Source organism: Abrus precatorius, unplaced genomic scaffold, assembly GCF_003935025.1.
Source record: "Abrus precatorius isolate BTA unplaced genomic scaffold, Abrus_2018 Scaffold10, whole genome shotgun sequence".
NCBI classification, from domain to species: Eukaryota; Viridiplantae; Streptophyta; class Magnoliopsida; order Fabales; family Fabaceae; genus Abrus; species Abrus precatorius.
Genome location: NW_020874292.1, coordinates 6,819,814 through 6,842,264, shown reverse-complemented (window position 1 = coordinate 6,842,264; position 22,451 = coordinate 6,819,814). Strand labels below are relative to the sequence as shown.

General features: G+C 29.9%; 1 protein-coding gene across 1 annotated transcript; it reads right to left on the bottom strand.

The window, feature by feature from the left end:
* Positions 1–15,363: 15,363 nt before the first annotated feature.
* On the bottom strand, positions 15,364–18,243 carry LOC113850648 (methylesterase 17-like). The gene is made up of 4 exons (XM_027481224.1): positions 17,788–18,243; positions 17,528–17,668; positions 16,267–16,401; positions 15,364–15,645 (listed from the first exon to the last, which is right to left on the bottom strand). Exons 1-4 carry the CDS (start codon positions 18,241–18,243, stop codon positions 15,364–15,366), a joined length of 1,014 nt encoding a protein of 337 aa, XP_027337025.1.
* Between the last annotated feature and the right edge of the window lie 4,208 nt (positions 18,244–22,451).

Sequence of the window (22,451 nt, the reverse complement as noted above, 5' to 3'; positions counted from 1 at the left end):
CTGACTGGATTGAGGTGGAGGTGTAGAACTTTCGTGTTCCTCTCTTTAAATTTGCTTAAATCTTGCTTCACTTCTTAACCTTTTTAGTGTTTGATCAATATCTGAATTGAATACCAAAGTAGCTTTATTTTTGTTTTTCCCTCGCATATACAAATCAAATTTAACAAGTTAAACTAAAATTTAATAGTAATATATACACTAATACAGCTGATGCAGAAAAATAACAGCAAATTCATATCAAAATTACAACTGCAGAATTATGCAAAAATGCAAAATCATGCAGAAATTACCTACTAATTTTCTATACTTATCTAAGTAAAGGCAAAACAGAGTACTTCTATGTAATATGAAATTGAAGAGAAAAATTCAGAAATCAAGAACTCAATCTAGCAATTTGTCTGTTACTAATGATATTGAATTTCAAAATTCCCCGGCAACGGTGCCAAAAACTTGTTGTTTACAATTCTTAACTCTAGCAAGTGAACTAGGAATTGCAGCAAGTAATGAGTAAATTTAAGATCCAAGTATCATCTCCACAGGGAATTAGGAATTTAATTACCAATTCGCAGAGCAAAAACTAGTTGAGTCATACAAATTTGGAAGGAGAGTTGTAACATATAATAGCAGTAAACCAGAGCAATTTAAAAGTGAAGAACTTGCACAAAAACAAAGTATAAGATTTGTGATGAAATGAGATAGGAATGAAGAATAGTTAGGAATTTACTTCACAAGAATGACAATATTCATTCAATTATGCCTCTGAACATTCAAGAACTTGGTTAATGGATAATCAGTTTTGCATATTAATAGCCAAAGGTTAATCCCTTAACTCATTGACCCTAACAAGTAACTAAACCACCCTAATCCCTTAGGTGAAGTTCAATTTCATGTTGCATTAAGACTTAGAACATTAGGATTGCAGAATTAAGTGTACTTATCCCTAAGAAACTCCTAATTCTGGTTGCTAATTCAGATAAGAGAATCAAGTCCAATTCCCGTTGGCAAATATTCCTCTAATGTTAATCAAATGAATTCCCATTCAAAGATTATGTAAAGTGCAGAATTAACAACCAATTAATCCAAATACTAGAATTTCATAAGCAAGAATCAAATCAATACATCAATTCAAGTTCCATAAACTCCTATGACGGAGTAAATGTTATTAACAGTGGGAATAATAAGACCTGTATTTTATCCCCTTATTTTATTAAGTTAAAAAAATAGAAAAAAGACAGATTACTTTGCATATCATACTCTAAAATAATTGAACTCAAGTGTTTTCAAAATTTATGAACGGTTCAGGCTTTTAAGAACTAGTTCAGAGTCAGTTTGGAACTGGCTTGACAGTTCAGAACCAGTTTGATCTTTTAAGGACCGGCTTTACGAATATTCTTAAGTGTTTTCAAAATTTATGAACGGTTCAGTTTTTTAAGAACTAGTTCAAAGTCAGTTTGGAACCAACTTGACAGTTCAGAACCAGTTTGATCTTGTAAGGACCAGTTTTACAGCAATATCCGTGTTCCAATTTCTCACATGCTAAATATAAACAATTTAAAAAGATGACTTGCACAAGAAACACCATACATTAATATATAGTGTTTTGACATTGATGAATATTAATCCAGTGACATGACATTGACTTGTTTTTCAGAAGAAAGCATACCTAGCAACAATGAGAATCAGGTGTCTAGCATCCAACCTAAGTAATTGCAAAGTAATAAGAAAAAATAATCAGCATAAATTCACAACATAGTGCTCCTATAATATGTCAAGCAAGCCAGTGGGTGGAGTATCTAGTATAGTAGACAGTGTGCTCGAACCACCAAAGATGGGTTTTAATGTAAAGTATTGAAAACAATAGCTGACAAGGCACTGAACAATTTTTTAAATTCTAGTAAAACGAAACAAAGCATCCGGTGGTAGAATTCTCAAGTAGCATCTCAGTTTTTATTCATACGCGAGAAAGAATAACGAACCCTTTTTACATAAAGTGAAGTCAGTTATATAAACCAACCAATTGTAATTTGTTGGGAAAGATATCAAATATAATAGTAATACGCGGAAGCTGGATCTCTCTTATTCCACTGTGCAATTAAAATTGGCTTAACACAGTTGTCAAGCAATTGATAATAAACACAGAATAGAGTAAACAAGAAGACCAAAATTATTAACGTGAGGAAACCCTGAATGAAAGGTAAAAACCATGGGACCTAGTCTAGCAGAATTTTCCACTAATAGATTTATTGGGTACACCACAAGTCTTCCTGAACCACTAGAGATCAACACAAAATACAAACTCTCAACGGGTATTCAGCAATAGCAACAAGAAAAAAAATTACAGCAAAACTAGGATCTCAATGCACATATTATGCAAATCAATCAATATTGTAAGTTTTCTTCGCTGCTATTGTCATCTTTTTCTTAAGATGGTTTCTTTTCTTTATCATACTCTCTTTTGAGACGGCTTCTATTTTTCTCTTATATTCTCGAGATGGCTTCTATTTTTTTCTCGTACTCATTCTTGAGACCGCTTCTATTTTTTTATTATACTCTCGAGACGGCTTCTATTCCTCTTTTGTACTCTTGAGACACAGCTTCTATAACTTCCATAACACACATACATGTTTACTTACTATACAAAATTTAAAATATATCATATCCTTCAATCAAGTCACCCTCCACTCCTTAAGTCTTGTAACTAGCCTATGACATCAACACCCCAATTCATCCTAGAGCTGTAAATCAAATGTTGCTCACATAATACCTTAACATACTTCACCTAAAACTTTTCTGACAGAGCCAACAGATTATAAGTCATTTGATTATCAGGGCTAACTTCAGCTATGTATAGATAGTGAACAAAATCCAGAAGTGTTTCGTGTGATACATGAGATATCATAATAGGGGCACTCTGCTTTTTAGTGTTTTCAAATATGAATTTGAAGACTGGAGACCTATTGCATTGTTTATGACATACAATATTATTAATTTCATTAAAAATAACATAAAATTTAATTAAATTAACAATTAATGTATATGTAAATAAATATTTTTTATAATTATAAAAAAAATATTAGTAATTATTTTTTATAAAAAATAGAGATAATGACGTAAAACATCATAAAACTAGAAAAAACTTAAAGACAGAAGTAACTTACCAAAAGAAACCTGTGAGCGTGAACTGGTTAAGCCATGGGGTCATCGGCGGCAAGGAGGATGAGATCGGTGCCACTAGCAGCACCAAAGTCATCCTCTTATACTCTCGAGACGACTTTTTTTCTCTCTCATACTATCTCTTGAGACGACTTTAATTTTTCTCTTATACTATAGAGACGGCTTCTATTTTTTTTCTTGTGTTTACTCTTGAGACTGCTTCTATTTTTTCTATTGTACTCTCGAGAGACGACTTCTATTTTTCTCTCATACTTTCTCTCGCTTTCTCTCGAGACGGCTTCTATTCCTCTTTTGTATTCTTGAGACACAACTCATATAACTTCCATAACACACATACATGTTTACTTACTATACAAAATTTAAAATATATCCTATCCTTCAATCAAGTCACCCTCCAATCCTTAAGTCTTGTAACTAGCCTATGACATCAACACCCCAATTCATCATAGAGCTGGAGATCAAATGTTGCTCACATAATACCTTAACATACTTCACCTAAAACTTTTCTGACAGAGCCAACAGATTATAAGTCATTTGATTATCAGGGCTAACTTCAGCTATGTATAGATAGTGAACAAAAGCCAGAAGTGTTTCGTGTGATACATGAGATATCATGACGGGGGCACTCTGCTTCTTAGTGTTTTCAAATATGAATTTGAAGACTGGAGACCTATTGCATTGTTTATGACATACAATATTATTAATTTCATTAAAAATAACATAAAATTTAATTAAATTAACAATTAATGTATGTGTAAATAAATATTTTTTATAATTATAAAAAAAATATTAGTAATTATTTTTTATAAAAAATAGAGATAATGACGTAAAACATCATAAAACTAGAAAAAACTTAAAGACAGAAGTAACTTACCAAAAGAAACCTGTGAGCGGGAATTGGTTAAGCCATGGGTCATCGGCGGCAAGGAGGATGAGATCGGTGCCACTAGCAGCACCAACGTCATCCTCTTATACTCTCGAGACGACTTTTTTTCTCTCTCGTAGTCTCTCTTGAGACGACTTTAATTTTTCTCTTATACTATAGTGACGGCTTCTATTTTTTTCTTGTGTTTACTCTTGAGACCGCTTCTATTTTTTCTATTGTACTCTCGAGAGACGACTTCTATTTTTCTCTCATACTTTCTCTCGAGACGGCTTCTATTCCTCTTTTTTACTCTTGAGACACAGCTTCTATAACTTCCATAACACACATACATGTTTACTTACTATACAAAATTTAAAATATATCCTATCCTTCAATCAAGTCACCCTCCAATCCTTAAGTCTTGTAACTAGCCTATGATATCAACACCCCAATTCATCCTAGAGCTGGAGATCAAATGTTGCTCACATAATACCTTAACATACTTCACCTAAAACTTTTCCGACAGAGCCAACAGATTATAAGTCATTTGATTATCAGGGCTAACTTCAGCTATGTATAGATAGTGAACAAAAGCCAGTGTTTCGTGTGATACATGAGATATCATGATGAGAGCACTCTAGTTCCCATTGTTTTTAAATATGGCTTTGAAGACGGGAGAGCAGTTGCACTATTGATGACATGCAATATTATTAATTTCATTAAAAACAACGGGGAAGTTAACTAAATTAACATAACATATCTGTAAATAAATATTTTTTATAATTATAACAAAAAAATATTAGTAACTATTTTTTATAAAAAATAGAAATAATCTGTTATGCTAAAGTAAAGGAAGAAGAGAATATACTCAAGTAACAAATAGGAAACCTCGAATGAAAGCATTCCTTTTTTGTCCTTAGACATACCCATGGTGTGCATGGCAGCAGAACTGAGGTGTGAGATAATAACGTGTTTCTCTTGCAAAGTGAGGTGGTGAGGTCGTGTCTCTTTGTGATATTGTATACGATGTCATTGACTCTGGAAGTTGCATAGAGTGTTGTTCTGAGATAAAAAAATGTTACACATTTTCTTTGTGAAGAGATCAAACTCTTTCACTCAAGTGTCTCTTTATTCAAAAATATCTCACCCCAATCTAGCAGCACCAACATCATCCTCTTGTACTCTCGAGACGACTTCTATTTTCCTCTCGTATTCTCTCTTGAGATGACTTCTATTTTTTCTCGTACTCTCTCTTGAGACGATTTCTATTTTTCTTTTGTACTCTCGGTGAGATAATGACGTGTTTCTCTTGCAAAGTGACGTGATGAGGCTGTGCCTCTCTTGTCATATTGTGTTCTATGTCATTGACTCCAAAAGTTACATAGAGTGTTATTCTAAGATAAAAAATGTTATACATCTTTTTGTGAAGAGATCAAACACTTTCAATCGGATGTCTCTTTATTAAAAATATCTCACCCCAATCTAGCAGCACAAACATCATTCTCTTTGTTGTCAATGACCTACTTTTCCCTTACACACTCACAGGTTTCTCTTGGTCAGTTTTTCCTATCTTAAGGTTTTCGTCAGTTTTTGAACAGACAGAGTGATTCAATGGAATAAACAGTTCAGAATTTGTTTAATGGTAAGCATAACAATAGCAAGGCATTTGTTTACGGGCTGAGCATGCATAAACTTTTATGATTTTAAATACACCACATCATTAACAAAGAGATTAAAGACGTGTTTGGAAGAATTTATGGACAACAAGTTATCACTCTTATAAGCTAAGCTGTTGTCAGCTTATTCAATAAGCTCTCTTGTATAACTTTCAAAAAAATAAGCTGTTTTGAGTTTATCCTAATAAGTTTCATAGTTAAATTTAAAACATAAGTGTTTAAATAACCAGTTATCTTAGCAAACCCTAAAGCTAGACCTCACAGTGGAGTCCAATTGATTTAAAAGAAAAAAAAATGACAATCTCAATGTAAAACCATGTTTCAATCAAAGGTTACCAAAGTAGGAATATATGAAAAACAGAGAATAAATAAATAACCACTTTACAAAAATTCCACATTTAAGAAGCATAGTTTCAGAACCATAGTTGCTGCTTCTTAGTGCTTAAGAAATAAATAGTAAGATCCCTTATACTTGACATATGAATTAAAATTATATCAACCAGTTTAGCAAAACAACTTACATCAGACAAAACTATCATCCTTTCTTGTGGCTTCTGCCTGGATTTCTCCACCCACGAAGCCCTTTGTGGACAGCTTTTGTATAAAGTTGCAATGACACCAGTTCACAAAAGCTAAAAAGGCCACCAAGAAAAGGATAATAACCAAACATGAAATATGTAGTAATATCAATATGTACACATTATAGTTAAGAAATGTGCAGCAATAACAACCTTAAGAAAACCCTTAATTTATCTCAATGGGGAGATATGTTGGCCGTTTAGGTTTGCCAACATTGATGCATGGAAACCTCACCACCATCTTCATCATCCTGCCACCTTTAGTCTTCAATGTAAAACTGCAAAATACACGCATTCATCAGAAACCTCAACTCAGTCACACAATTAACAACTCTACCATTACAATGCAGAAGATACACATTGTTAAAAATTGGCCACTGTCTGCCTAATGGATTTAACAAAATCTAAAAAGAGAAAATAAGCAAGTCTGATCTCTGCATGGGAGTTCACTGAGTCTAGTAATTTTGAATCCTTGGTTGGATGGTCTACTTTTAATCCTCAGATTTTTTAGGATCCTTTTGGCCTGTTTAAGAAAATGAATAAAGAATATCAGACTTCAGTGTAACAAGATCAGTGAAGGAAAATAAAAACATTATCAGAGAACTAGCTTACCTTAACCCAGTCAAGTTGAAAAGGATCTCTCACATTTTGATTGGAAATCAAGAAGTCCACGACAGGCCCTAGTTGAATTATCATGGTAGTCGAGACAGCTAAGTAAATTTGAGATTGACAGAATTAGATTTAGACAAAAAGTATGACATGAGAAGATTGCACACAGGCATATAACCTATGTTAAGAGACAGGCACTCTGTGTGTGGTTCTAAAACTTGAATGGAATCCGTATGTCATTGGCAATGGCCATCATTGGAATTTTTGCAGCAAAACTCAACTCCACTTTGAAAATATTCCCACCATAAGGTTTCTGTCACCTTCATTGTCCTGACCACCACCAGGGCTGCAATTACCAATATTCCGGTAAAAAGAGTTATACTGATGGAAACAATATTATGCAAGCAAATTTATTTACTATTATATATAATTTTTTTCCTTAAAATAATAAAATAAATAATTTTCATTTTTATAATTATTAGTGTAAAAAATAAATTATTAATAATGTAAAAATTAATTTTAATATGATTTTTGAAATAATTATTATATAAATCTATTATTTTTAATTATATAATAATTAGTTAGAAGTATGTGTAATATATGAGTGTTTTATTTAAAAATAAATATTTTATCATAAATAAATATTTTGGTTTGGTAAATTGTTTGTGGGTATTTAACATTTGCATTTATGAATTAAGGGATTTTTTTTTTTGCTAGTTTGATAAGGTTTTTAATAATTTGGACCTCCTTTTGCACTGAGATAAAGTGGCAAAGGGAGAAGTGAAAATTGGCAAGGTGTTTGGACGCACATTCTTCATTTTTGAACCGGTTTTCTTGATTCGTTAATCGATAACTATAGTATGATCCACTAAAATAATCAGTTAAGTATGTTCATGAACTATCTTTGATAACTAAGAGCTTTTATAGAGTTTATAACTTTTGCAATTTGCATAAAAAATGTGACACAAGGTATGTTAAGTCCTAGAAAAACAATTATCCTTCAGTCAAACAACTACGTCAGAGAAAATATATTAAGTTAAATTCCACCTAAACCTGAAGGATTTGGGTGATGGTACAAAGCCTCACAGTGTTCACAATGTGGGGTTAATCTAGGTTATGTTCGAATCTTGCCGTGCATAAAATTCTCTTAAGCAATCAGTAGGCACGAATCACGAGCAAGGATTAGTCTTGAATCCTTTAAAATCGGGTATATCGTTCGATTTCTGATATTGGACTGAAAACAAATTGGGTTAAAAAAGTGTTGGTTGAAAATACTTGGAAGTATCAATTACGGAATTGCATTAGTGAGGTTTTCTAATCCAAAACTTGGCTTCTTTCTTTCTTAGCTTGGTATTTTGTATTTCTAATGTGCTTTCAGAAATCTTGGACAATGCCATGTGAATTGACACTTAAGCTGAATATACATATTGGATTCAAGAATCTTGTAGTCACTCAATTTCATATATTAACAAATATGTATAATTTATTATATAACAAAAATAATTATCTCTAAGTCCTATAGCAATATCATTCATCCTTCCATTGAACTCAGTGCCGATCGTTTTGATCACTTGAAAAATAAATGTAAGAATAAGTACTCTACACTATCGAATACACACAAGTATAGAGTCTTACCTTACATGTTTCCACATATTCTTAACATATTTCAGATCATTCATTAGCTAACTCAAAGCAATAATTTAAATATTATACTCTCATTCATGCACAAATGTGCTCATTGTACTATCAAGCAATCCACATACGGGGTACGCTCACTGCACTCTCAATCAATTCACATCAATACGTGTACTCACTGCACGTAGTCACGCTCACTATGGCACTGTGATCGCAGATTTCTGATGCCCTCAACTTTAGGGACTTACTTAGTTCACACCATAGATGATCGTTGGATAACCCCCGCCTCACGGATACAACTTGCACAGTCACGGGCTCCTTAGCAACAGTATTAGTCAAAGGTCGAGTCACGAGGAAAGCATGTGGCCTGTGGTGCACCCACGCTCACTGTTGGTGTCACCACCACTCTCTCTTCCCTAAGGTATTTCTACCGCCCCATCTTCTACACCCCGAGTATATTGCTGAACCATTCATAGTTTTCCAACATATTCAAACACATCCACATTCACATTCAACATACCATTCACCCACATTTTCAACTATTCAAATTATTTTGTATCAAGTGATGACATGCTAATACATAATTTCACCCACAATCTCAGTCACATTATAATATTTCACTTTCACTCGCGGCAGTATGCCCATATTTAATCGTGTTACATTCAAGCACACAACATTTCTAACACGATTTCAAGTACAATCAAATCGTTCTCAACACACTCACTATTCAACGTTAACCACACAATTTTCATCACATTTCATGTTCAACATGAATGTATATCGAAACACACATATTCCTACATTTTATCCTAACCAAATTGCAATACATAGTCAAATAAACAGATTCAAAGCACAATGAGATAAGGTAGCACAAAATTAATGATAGAAGTGCTCCCTACACAAATTTCATCCTAAATACATAGAAGAATTCCATGAGAAACCGAGAGATCAAGAAGGGGAATGAAAAACTGAAATCTTAACTCTTAGAACTTACCTCCAAGCATCCCAAACACAATCTCAACCTTGAATCCAACTCACGAACAACTTTGGAGGTAGTTTAATCGGTAAAAATGGGTTTGAAATCGAGAGAACATAGAGAGATTTCGAAGAGAAAGGTGGGAAATGAATTTTTCAAACCCTAAACCCTTCAAATACTCTTCTGGTCGCGACACTCTTTCTACAGTAAGTTGTCTCTCGCTATAATGAGGCATCTCTCGCTACAGCGAGATCCCTTTTCGCCGCAGCGAAAATCTCAAATGATTCTGCACTCTGATTTTTGTAGAATCTCTCTAGAGATACTCTCGCTACAACGATACTGCAACCAAGAATGCACCCCTCTATGTTACCTTCTCGCTAGAGCGAGAACGCAACAATTTCAATCTTTACGCCCAGTGCCTTCTCGCTACAACGAGAATGCTCCTGCAACACACTCCATCTTATATTTTTCAAATAGTTGAGCCCAATCACAATTCAAACATGTCCAATCTCTATTCAAATCAATATTCACATTTATACTCTCATGCACATAGTCATACACTCTCACATCATCACATATATTCAAACCATGCATCCAAACACTACCTATATATATATATATATATATATATATATATATATATATATATATATATATATATATCCAAACAATAACTCACTTATTTATATTAATAATCAATAATTTACAAAACTCAGAGCGTTACATGTTGCATTTTGCTCTCCTCTCAATTTAGCAAAAAATAAAAATAAAAAACTAAACGTTTAGTGAAAATTAAAAAGGATCAGATTCCATTTAATATAGCTTCCAAGTTTCTAAACCCAAACCTATTGTGGTTTTTCCTCTTGAGTTTTATTGTTTTAATCAAATGTAAGATACCAAAGGAATCTTATTTTAATCCAAAGGAGGCATCTGGTATTTGAGAAACTAGTATTAATTATTTTTACTACTTTTAGATATATAAATGCTTAATTAGCTATTGTTGCTCTAAGCTACCAAGGTCCATTTGTGAGTGCCTAAGAGATTGGGCTTCAAAGGAAACATCCATAACGACTTCCCTGTCTGAGAAAAGAAAATATCCAAATATATATATATATATATATATATATATATATATATATATATATAATAAGTGCAATGTGTAATGGCAATAGAAAAGAAGATGACAAGTTTCAATTCTGAACGTTGGCAAAAAATAATAAAACTTTCAATTCTGAACAGGCTATGTATCTATGTAAGTTGTAATCACTGAAACTGAAAGCATGGATAAATCCTGAAAATTTATAGCCCCTCACCATGTGCTTTTATACTTTGTTGAGGACTAAAAACATAACTTTTTAAAAAAATATAAAGAATAAAAATAAATAAAATTTAAAGAACAAATAGTTTTAAAAATGCATATTTTTTTAGAATTAAATACATGTTTCTTTTACAATTAGCAGGAATATAGTTGAAAACTTAACTTGAAAAGAGGGGGTCTTGCTTTAATTTTGTAGAAATATATGAACTTTGTTAAAAATAAAACTCTAGTTTTATTTAAAAGATTAGTGAAACTACATAGAGAAAATTAGAAAGCAAATTAACCTATATAAAGATGCTATATTGTACGTGACATGAAAATAGTAATGCACCAAAGATGAGTAGTCAAAAAAATTGGGATGAACATTCATATTTTGGGTGCAACGATATAATATTTAGGAAACATTTGAAAGAATTTGGAAATTAAATTATGATTTTATAGTTTTGTAAACTTATCTTAATAAGCTTCTTAACGTAATTTACCAAAATAAGTTATTTTTCACTCTTGTAATGTGTTTTATAATCAAATTAATGTCATAAATACAAATGTGATGATAAAAAATTTATTAAAATAAACACTTAATTAAGCTACTTATCTAAATAACCCTCAAAATTTAATAGCTTAATTGACCTTTTATTTTGCTTATTTATTCATATGCTCACATCTTTCATGTTCCAAAAAGAAAAGATTCCATAATGTTTTGTTACATAGTTTTTTAATTCAATTTCTATTTTTTTTTTTTCACGTAAAGTTATGGAAGTCAAAGTCATCCACAGGATATTACATGGTTAAGAATTAGTTTTTTGGTCAACAGACAAGAGATATGCGCATGCCTGTGAATGAGATTTGGACCGTAACAAGGCCCGCTCATTCCTCAAAAGAGTGGCCCATCACTCACATTCGATGGCCAACATACCACATGGATTCTGTAGCTAGTGGGCCCTAAGCTAATGCAAAATACCATCAACTCTAAAATTAATTAAATTTTGACCCAAAAAAAAATTAATTACATAATTTACAATGTGCAAATGTTATTATCCTTATTCTCAAGGTAACACCAATTCTTTTTAGGAAAATTATTGTTTGAGATCTCAGATGGGGATATAAAGTGAGTGAAAGAAAGAGAAAAATAAGAAGAGAAAAAAAAATAAATGATAAAAAAAAGGAAAGGAGAGATAAAATAAATAAATAAATAAATAATTGAATATAAAAATTTAAGAATTTTAATTTTAGTCTCCCGTGACTATATAATGCTCTCTTTCGATTCTCTTCTCATTTGGTGTTTGCTAATGTCGATAGTTGTTCAATCCTTCATCATGGTTTTATGAACATGTGTTTGGTGTATTTTTCCACTAAATAGATAAATCACAAACTTGTAAAAAATATTACCTCCATGTAAAAGTACAGTGTCTTTCACATTTATATTCTCTTTTAAACCCAATCATAGCTATATGTGCAAATTTGATAATATAATGATTATGCAAACATTATCTATAAATTTTAGTCACACAAATTCTCATGCATGGGGTGTTGCAAAGGATATATTCTCTTCCTTCTGCTTGTGCTTGAGACGTTTAACAGAAGTTGATAAGGATGGACGCACAGTGGTGAGATTCTCCCTATAAATCCTTTGTGATGTTACAAATCAGGCAATCCCAAAGACACTTTAGCCATTCTATTCTACAATCATTTTTTCTTTCTTCATAAATGCTTATGATAAAGTGGAAATAGCATATTAATAAGTTTGCTTTTTTTCAATTCGTTATACAAAAAAAATAATACTTCATATTAAAAGTTATAACTCAATATTATAAATTTTTAACAAAAAATATCATACATGTTTTTTTATTACATACCTTTCTACGCGTGTTAAAAGAAAAAAACATGATAAATTTTACAATTATCTTCCACTCTGGGGTGTTTTTCAGAAAAAAGAAAAGATGCTAATGCCTGAATTGTTCAAGTTCCCCTTTCACTTCAAAACTATGTTTTTCTCAATCCTGATATGATGAAAAGATGAGTCTTAAACAAAAAGCATGAAAGAAAAATGTCACATGAAAAAGAAAAGAAGAAGATCAAATAATCAAGTGATTATCTTTCCTGAACACTAAACAGACACCTCCACATGGAAGTTAGCATTCCAACTAGTGATCCATATAAATGAGTTAAATTACTTAGTAAAGTTAAAATCTATCACGTGATTATATGCTTTAATCAAATATGTACTATTATACTGTCATCTTGCGTGTCAAATTCGAAGTTAGCTCCTTGCATCTAATAATGTGAAAAGTTTAAATTGAGAAGATAATGGATAAAGTTTCGGAAGGATATATTATAGTATTTATTTTTGTATTTGTGTTTTAAAAATTATTTATACTTATTTTAATATTTGTTTGATAATAATTTTATCTTTATTTTTATATTTACTAAGTACCCAAAAATTTGTATCTATTGCTTGTATTTTTTTTAATAATAATATAATTTTTTTAAAAAAAATTATAAACTAATAAAGCATAAATATTATTGTAAATGAAAGAATATTTTTTTAAAAAATTTAAATAATATATAAAATTCTTTATCTAGAATGAAATAAAATATACTACAATATCAAATTATAATATAATATATTTATAAAAATATACAAAAATCACTTTTACATACATATATATATATATAAACTTCAAATTCTTTTACAAGAGATCAAATTCAAAAAAAAAAAATTCAAGCCTTACACTGATATTTTGAGGTTTTATTCTCTTAAAGAATGTCTAGAAGAATATGACAACTTTTTCATTAAGCAGATTTAATTACTCATCTTTATGTAATTAATGAAGCTCAAGAAAAAATTACCAAGATAAATAATACATACACATGCGAGCCGTAAAAGGAGAATAAATGAGTATAAATTTATATTAATATTTGAATTTAAATGAATTTGGTAGATATTTATCTTACTTATTCTAAATATTTTTTTTTCAAGTATCCAATACGTATAAGATTCCTTGTCATTGCAAAGTATAAATTTGGTTAAAATATATTTTTGATAATGTATATGATATTATTTTTAATTTAATTTTTATAAAAAATGATTTTAATGCATATATCTACAATAATTTTCAATGTAATTTTTGTTATTTATTGTATTTTGACATTGTAAAATACTCATAGAATAGCATTGATATTATAATCTCTCTATACATAAAACAAAAATTTCATGTCTTGTAATTAGATATGATATTTTTATGAATGCTTTTTTTTTTTTTTTCTGTTCAACAACATTTTAATATATAACAGTCTTTTATTGAATTATATTAATAATAAAAACTAAATTAAAAATTATAAAGACAAAAAATATATATTTAAAAGAATTAAAGCTAAAGTTTTATTAACATATAAAATTAAAAATACATTAAACTTAACGTTTATTTTTTAATTAGCAAAAAGTAGTGCATGTGCATTAGATTAGAGCCTCTTTAAATTATTTGGTATTTGCAAGTCATACAAGACATGAATTATTATTTTATGTGCGTAATCGATCAATTTATTTTGTGTTTAAATTTTATTGTGGACAATTTTTTTTTTAATTCAGTAGCAATCATGAATTACGATTATGGATTAATTTTGAGTTCTTTAAATTTAAAGACACTTCGTGGTCTCCTTTAGGCCAAAAAAATGCTAAAATTGAAATCAATTAGTCTCAAAGAAGTAATTAATTTTTAAAATATTTTAATTTTTCATTTTAAATTTTATAAAAGCTTTATTGGTTTTGGTAAAGCCTTTGACGTTTATTTAGTATCTAATACTATTTTTATTAAAAAATAATATTTATTATATTTTTAATAAAATATAATTTTTAATTTTTAACAATTTTTTCAATTTTAATGTCAATATTTAATAAATAAATAAATAAATAAATTTAAGTCTTTGGCACATTATTTTTTATAATTTTTAGCGAATAAAATTGAAATTTTTTTTATAAAAAAGAAAATAAAAAAATAATATTTTTAGGGATTAATAATTATTTAAATTAATCAATTAACAATGAGCTACGAATATATATATATATGTGTGTGATTTTTTTTTAAATTTTGAGAAACGACTTTATGAAATATAACTTCATATTTTTTGTAATTATTTCATTTGAGAAAAATGATTATATATTATAAATTTATATTTTATTTTAAAAATATCATAATATTAAATAATTTAATGAAAAATAAATAAGTGACTGATTAACACAAATATAAATATAAAGTGAGTATAAAAGCATTTAATAATTAAAATTAAAAAAATACTGTATTATTTCTTAAATAATCAGAAATATATAATACAATCAATAGTAAAAATGAAAGGCAGAAACCATACGTATATCATATTTAAATATCAAACAAATCATAGGAAAATGCATAAGGACAATGATTCATAAATTATTCACGATAATTACAATCAATAGTTTCAGCAAATTAGTTTCTGAAAGCAGAATTTTGGAGATGAATGAAAAATGAAGAACACATGGGGGCAGTGTCCTTATTTCAACAAGTGTTGCATTGAAAAGCTGCAGCTTTTACAAGCAAGCCAAAGAGAACGAATGGAGTGGAGAAGAAGGGGCTATGGTCACTGTCCAGTTCATACACAGTGGATGGTGGCCACCTCTTTATCATGGCTTCCTGTTGCTCAGGCTTCACCACCTTGTCATGCCTTGTCCTTATGTACACACGTGGCACCTTCTCCACTTCATCTTCCTCTCCGAATTGTGCACTCGTCAATGCTAGCAATGGCCCTCGCCTCAGCAACATTGCAGCTAAGGTCGAATCCTGAACCATCATTAACATTTCTATCCGTGTCATTGCACTATTCATTCGTTTAGAATTATTGTGCACAAACAATATTGCACATGCACATGCACATGCCAACTCTCTTTTCTAACTTTTTCAATAAAGAAAATATTAATGCTAGTTTTAAGGGGTTTTGTTTATATTTATTTAGATCAACTTCGTATCAGGTGATTCATGCGTTCAATAGTGATTAAGTTCAAATAAAAATAATAAGTTTTTATTAAAAAAATTATTATATTGATAATATAAAATAAAATAAGTATTTATTTTTTAATGAAAACCAACTACTTTTACATGTGTAAAATTAATTTTAAAGATTTATGTTAACAATAAAACTGGGCAGAATATTTGCTGAAGTTGTTATCACTGGGAAGAATTTTATGTGTTTATCTTTTGCCCAAGAAAACTGCCTTAAATGGTCCTACATATGGCAAAAGCAGAGGATGAAATTAATGATAGAATAAAGCATGTCATGTGGGGTGCCCTACGGCCTAATGGGTAGAGAAAGTGACAAACTGTTTAAACAGTATTATAGAGGCTGCATGCATAACATGTCCTTTTATTTTTCTTGGTGGAGAGCAATGTATTATATTTATGTACCTCATGAGGGCTCAAAGGATAGATGATTTTGCGTTGAAATTCTTTCTTCACCAAAGCACTGGTTGGAGGCTTATCCTTTCCCAATCCAAATCCTAGCTCGTACACATCTCCAAACTCAGATAAGTCAGGCACACCCTGCTTAATACAAACCAGAAACACTTTCTAAGCATCATTATTACATCTATTATCTACGTGTGGCACAAAATAACTAGCTACTCTACTGTCATACATATAATTCTAGCGATTAGGCTCATGAATTTTTTGTTGCTTTTCAATCATTGGAGGTACATTGAACACAGTGAAAATTTGGTATTACCTCATGAGGACAAAGTAGACCTGTGGAACAGACTTAGATGTCGGATTGCACCCATTCTAGTTGAGGGAAAGTAAGAAAACAACAAATTCGACAATTTCTTGTCTCCAAACTAAGATTGCTTATAATGATTAATACTATTTTATAGGGGTTTAGATGGCACACAATTATTGATGATAAACGAGAGTTATATTACATTGAAGTTGTTATAAAGACAATCAGTTTTGCTCGTATACATTTTAGCTCTAGGCTTTTGGAAGAATTGGGTTAGTGTTAGATTACTTCTCATCATTTTTCAGAAATAAAATCTAAGCCTTTATAAAATAAACCATATGCACCTGGAGAATATCTACCCATTTTACCAACCATTATTAAATTATGATTGTTAAAGCCTGCAAAGGTTGTAAGTAAAGACCATTGACTATCACAAATATGAACTGTCTCCTTAAACAAGGGAAATAAAAGAAGGGGGATAACAAAAAATAGAGAAAAGAAACAAATTTCCGATTGAAAAAAAACTCGGCCTAACAAAACTCCCCTATTCCTGGTTTGTTTGTATAAGGCGCTAAGCCATAAACCTTGGGAAAAATACAATAGGTACAAGCATAACTGTAGTGAGCCTCAGATTTTCCTAAGAACTAATATGTTTGTGAATACAGTTGGCAACCAATTATTTCAACAGCGCATCAGCATCATCCTTGCTGGAAACCTTGAAGATTCCAGACACTAGGAAACAATGGAAGCCAATACATGCCACTATCATATATTCATATTCTGGCACACCACCCCCCCCCCCCCAAAGTTTATGTTCCTACACAGCTATTTATCATAATACTCATTCACCGAGTTAAAAAACTACTAACTCCAATATAAAAAAAGAAGCACGCAGAATGACTCAAATAGACAAATAATAAGAGATTCAAACAGGGAATACAGAACTGGGCTCACATCTTTAAGATCTTCATCAGTCCAAAATCCCAACTTGAGCATAGTTGCTGCCACATACACAGCCAAGAGGATCTTATTTGCAAACTTGTGACAAGCCTCAGTAATACTCAACCCTCCAGCGCTGTGCCCCACCAATATAACCTAAAATAAACATCACTCATACGTTCATTTGGTGTAGTCTAGCCACTCTTATTATGTATTCCCATGTAATACAAGGTGGAGAAAGGGACATGTGAATAGAGGGGGACCAATTAATATACCTGTTCATTCTCAGGCAAAGCAGACATAAAATCCATGAGAGGTTTATTATAATCATCAAAAGATAGCACAGAATCAGCATCAGATTGATCAATTCCAGCACTTTTCAGGTCTATGCATGAGACCTTGTAGCCAGAATTCTCCATAAGGCACCGGATTTTGTACCAACACCAACTTCCTCCACTTATGCCATGTACAAGCACAAAGTGTTGCTTCAAGGGAATTGTTCCAATTCCTTCTTCCTCCACTCTCACAGCCATGTTACTCTCTGCCTGCACTAACAGTTTTTCTTTTGCTTTCAACTGTGTTGGTGGGTTTATATAGGATAAGAATTGTGCTAAGGGGTCAACATGGCTAATGCCGATTATCGTTTTAACTTTCCTTGTTAATCTTATAATTGGAATATTCAGGGGTTTATTGATATGTGTCTTTATTCCTTTGGGGTCATTTCCATTCATCATCAGAACTTTGAAAATGCCAACCTGGACAACTTACATCTTGTGGAAGATAACTCTGGCGTAGGATGCACTCAGGAATTCTGTACAATAGTTTAGATTCAATTTGCTAATCTTTTGTGATAATTAAAACAAGCACTAATGATAAATTAAAGAGTATTATTTTAGTAATTAAAATTTATTGATATTTAAGTTTGACCATTTCTAGATAGTGTCAATATCATACTATATATGAGTACTCAAATCCTCTATTTTCGGTAAAATGGTATTCAAGAAATAAAAATGGAAAATTTTTAACAAAAAATCATTCATTTTTATTTTTTAACAAAATATTCATTATTTCCTTTTAACATTTTTCTTTAAAGATATGTCAAGAAAACCATTTTTTACAAAACATGTTTTGGTATTTTAATAAATAGCAATTCCGCATAAATAATATAAAATCTTTATCATGACTAAATAAAAATTGAATCTCCAGATAAAATATATATATGTATTGAAAGAACTAATCGTATTATGTTATTAATATTTTTTACTTAAACAAATTGTCTTTTATTAAAAGGTATTTGTTATTCTCAATTGAATCCATATGATAAATAAAAAATAGACATTCGTGCAAAGAAGATTTAGCTTTTGGAACTGGTATTTCGTCCTTCGATAGGACGGCAAGAATATTTGTTTTCATTTAATGCGTAATTATTAACTGCGTTTGATATTGAAATCGGTCGGTTGTGGACACACTAACTAATTTTCTATTAGTCATCGATTGCGTATGTTTCTGTGACACGTTGATTTGTTTAAGATAAATATTAATATTATAAACGTACTGGTCAAAGAATTTAAATAAAAATTTTATTAATATATTTTAACGTAAATTTTTATTAATAATTTTTTTATTTTGAAATTATTAAATAATGTTATAATTATCCTTAATTTTATCAATCATCGATCGTGTTTGTTCCCATAAAGATATTGCTGGCCGACAATATCCTTTTTTTTTCTGTAATTTATCGGTTATAGTTATATTATATAATTTGTAATGGGTATTAGTTAGCAGACCATTTATATACAATATATTTTTTGCTGATGTCTTTGGTGCAACAAGATGACTCATGTATGGAACATTTTCTCCCAATCAAGCGGCACGGGATTTAGCATTCATGGAATCAATTGAAGCTTCAAAATTAAGATTTTATATTTTAGTGGAGGGCGAAATTAGTATTTGAAAATATGAAAAAATCTTCTTTTTGCTTCGGTGATCCAGACAATCTCATTGGTCCACCGGGAATGGTGAGAGTATTTTTAGGAGGTGGGAGTTGGTCACCATGAATGGTGAAAGTTAAGAACTTGTAGGACTAGAATTTGTTGTAATTTTGACACGAACTGAAATCTGTAATTAGTGTAGAGAATTCTAATATAAATTTGTAGCCTATTTTAACTTTCAAATTTTAATGATTCTAGTGTGACGTGTTTGATCTTCCTTTAAAAAAATAAGATATTAGTTATATGTCTTGCTATATTGGTTTTTAAAGTGCAAATTAAGAGTATTTTTTAGTCAAAACCACATACTAATCCATTCTTTTGAGATATACATATCAATGAAGTAAGTTTTATCTCAGTTAATAATCAAGAATCAATCTTAATTAGCATGTTTTAGCATCCTGATTGTGTCAAGGTAAGACTAATATTTTGGCTTTTGCTTGGGAACGAAATAGTTAATTTATTTATGACCAACCATTGCTATATAAGCAGTGATAGTATATTTCTAATGCATCGTTAAAATTTCTACAGTTAAATAAATTAATATTTAATTTCTTTTCTTTTAGAACAAAACCTACAACAATTTGATTTATGTGAACTTTAATTACTACCATTAATTCAATACAGTCGTTTTTGTTTTAATTTTACCCGTCGAGCATGAGATTTTTGCATGGCCTGAATTGTGATTCACAAGAAGAAAAAACAACAGCAGTTAAATTTATGTTTCTTTTCTCTCAAAGAATTCATACAAATTATAAAGTCTTTTAAAGAAAATTCAAATATGACTTAGATCTCATCTCTCTCCTCCTTAAAAGATTACTGAGTTGTTTAAAATTATACGACATTCGTCACTCATATTTTATAATTTATGAAAGAAAAAATATATATACATGTAACTGCTGCGGAATACAGGTAAGTGGTTCAAACCATATACTTTTTATATGATAGAAAAATTTCTCCTCCGCCTCTTGAAAACTCTGATCTTTTATGTCAAACCATTGATGGCCAAAGCCATTTGTTTTTTTTAATGTATAAATCAAGGGCTTCAACCCTTGATGTATCAGTACACACATTCTGTTCCCAAATATTGAGGACAAAGTTCCGTCGCTTTAGGTGGAGAAGGGTTTTTAAAATATTCTAGAAGTAGAAAACATTAATTTAATTTGGCCAAAGCCTTTCTTAGATATTGCAATTACAAAATCTCTCTCAGAAGAGGCAGAGTAGCATCACTCTGGCGCGGTGTGAAGAATGAGAGTAACTCTATGCATAAAGAACTTTTAGGCCTCAGTGTATTTTGGTGATTTTGATGTCACATTTTTAACCGGAAACTATGGCCATTGGAAAGTGAAACTTCGATGGGGCACTGTCTATTTGCTGGCAACATACCGTACTTACCATCAAAATAGAAAAACTTAACATCTATGCATCGGATAGACTCTAGGGTTGTTTCTCATTCCCTCGTTCGTTCTTTTCATTTAGGTCAGTTTGGAAAATTTTTACCAATAGTTTATTAAAAACAAGTTAAATTGTTATAAGTTATTTTATTTATTACACTTATTTTCTTTGATATATTTATTATATAAATTACTATTTTAAAATAAATTTATTAAAATAAATACCTAAATAAACAATTATCTAAAGATATTCATAAAAAAAATAGAAAAAGAAAAACAATATTTATACTAATTCTAAATGTTAATTTTGTAGTTTTTAATTTTATAAAAAATTATTTTATTACTTACTTTTTTAAAATATTATTTTAATTTTTACAAAATTAAAACGGTCAACATTTTAAATTAAGTGACTACAAAGAATATTTACTGAAAAAAAACAGATATATTTTTCATTAAAAAAGTGAAAAAAAATATAGTAAATACAATTTTAAAATAATATTTTATTTCATTTTTAAATTGTTTTTCCGTTTCTCTCACTTTCAACAATCCATAAGTAAATGAAGAGCTTTACTAATTGAAACTTGAGAATATTAATTAAAAATTTAACATAATTATAATTTTATTATATTTATTTTGATTTTATAATATTTATTTATTCTGTATTAAAATAATTAATATTTTAAAACATTAAGATTTTTTTTAATCGCTATTCATGCATGAATGATTTGATAAAAAAAATAATTTAAACACATAATCTAATTATAAATTATCATATCATTAAACATCATTGATTTTTATAATAATTAATATAAAAATTATATGTATGATATATTCTGAGTAGTTTATAATGTAAATAATTTTATACTAATAATGCACTAAATTAATTTTTTTTAAATTCAATCGATTAAATTTAAGAAAATCACTCAAATGCAATTTAGTTTATATCAATTTTGATATTGAAAGTCAATCGATTTAAATAGAATTTACATGTAAATTTTATAATTGATTTAAATATTTTTTTTGTATAAAAAACAAATCATACTGGACATATCAGCACCCCGATTCAAATGTTACAATGAATTAAAAGAAGTATACGAGTATATTTTATTCACTTTAAATTTTTCTGAATTGCCAAAAATAATTTTGTATAAGCATTGACCTTTTTATAGGCAAAAGTTTGAAATAAAGTATCATATGAAAGTTGAGACTTTTCAATATGTGATGGATGACGAGAGACACCATTTTTTTCCATCAAATGACGTTGCTTGATTTAATTTCTAACGTTAGAAGTCGCAAATCCAGCTTGACATAGGAAAAAAACCATTAAACAAAATTTAAAAGGTAGTATGAATCGTGAACATAGTAACTTGGCATTCTCCTTGTACCATAACAGGATTTAAAAAAGTTATTATAAAAAATAAAATAAAATATCTCTCCATAACTTGTTTTTTCAAATTTTAAAAATATTAAATAAAAATGCTTTTAAAAGAATAAATAAATCATTTCTAATTAATTAAAAACGTTTTATTAAGTTTACTACTATTTTGGCTAATTCCA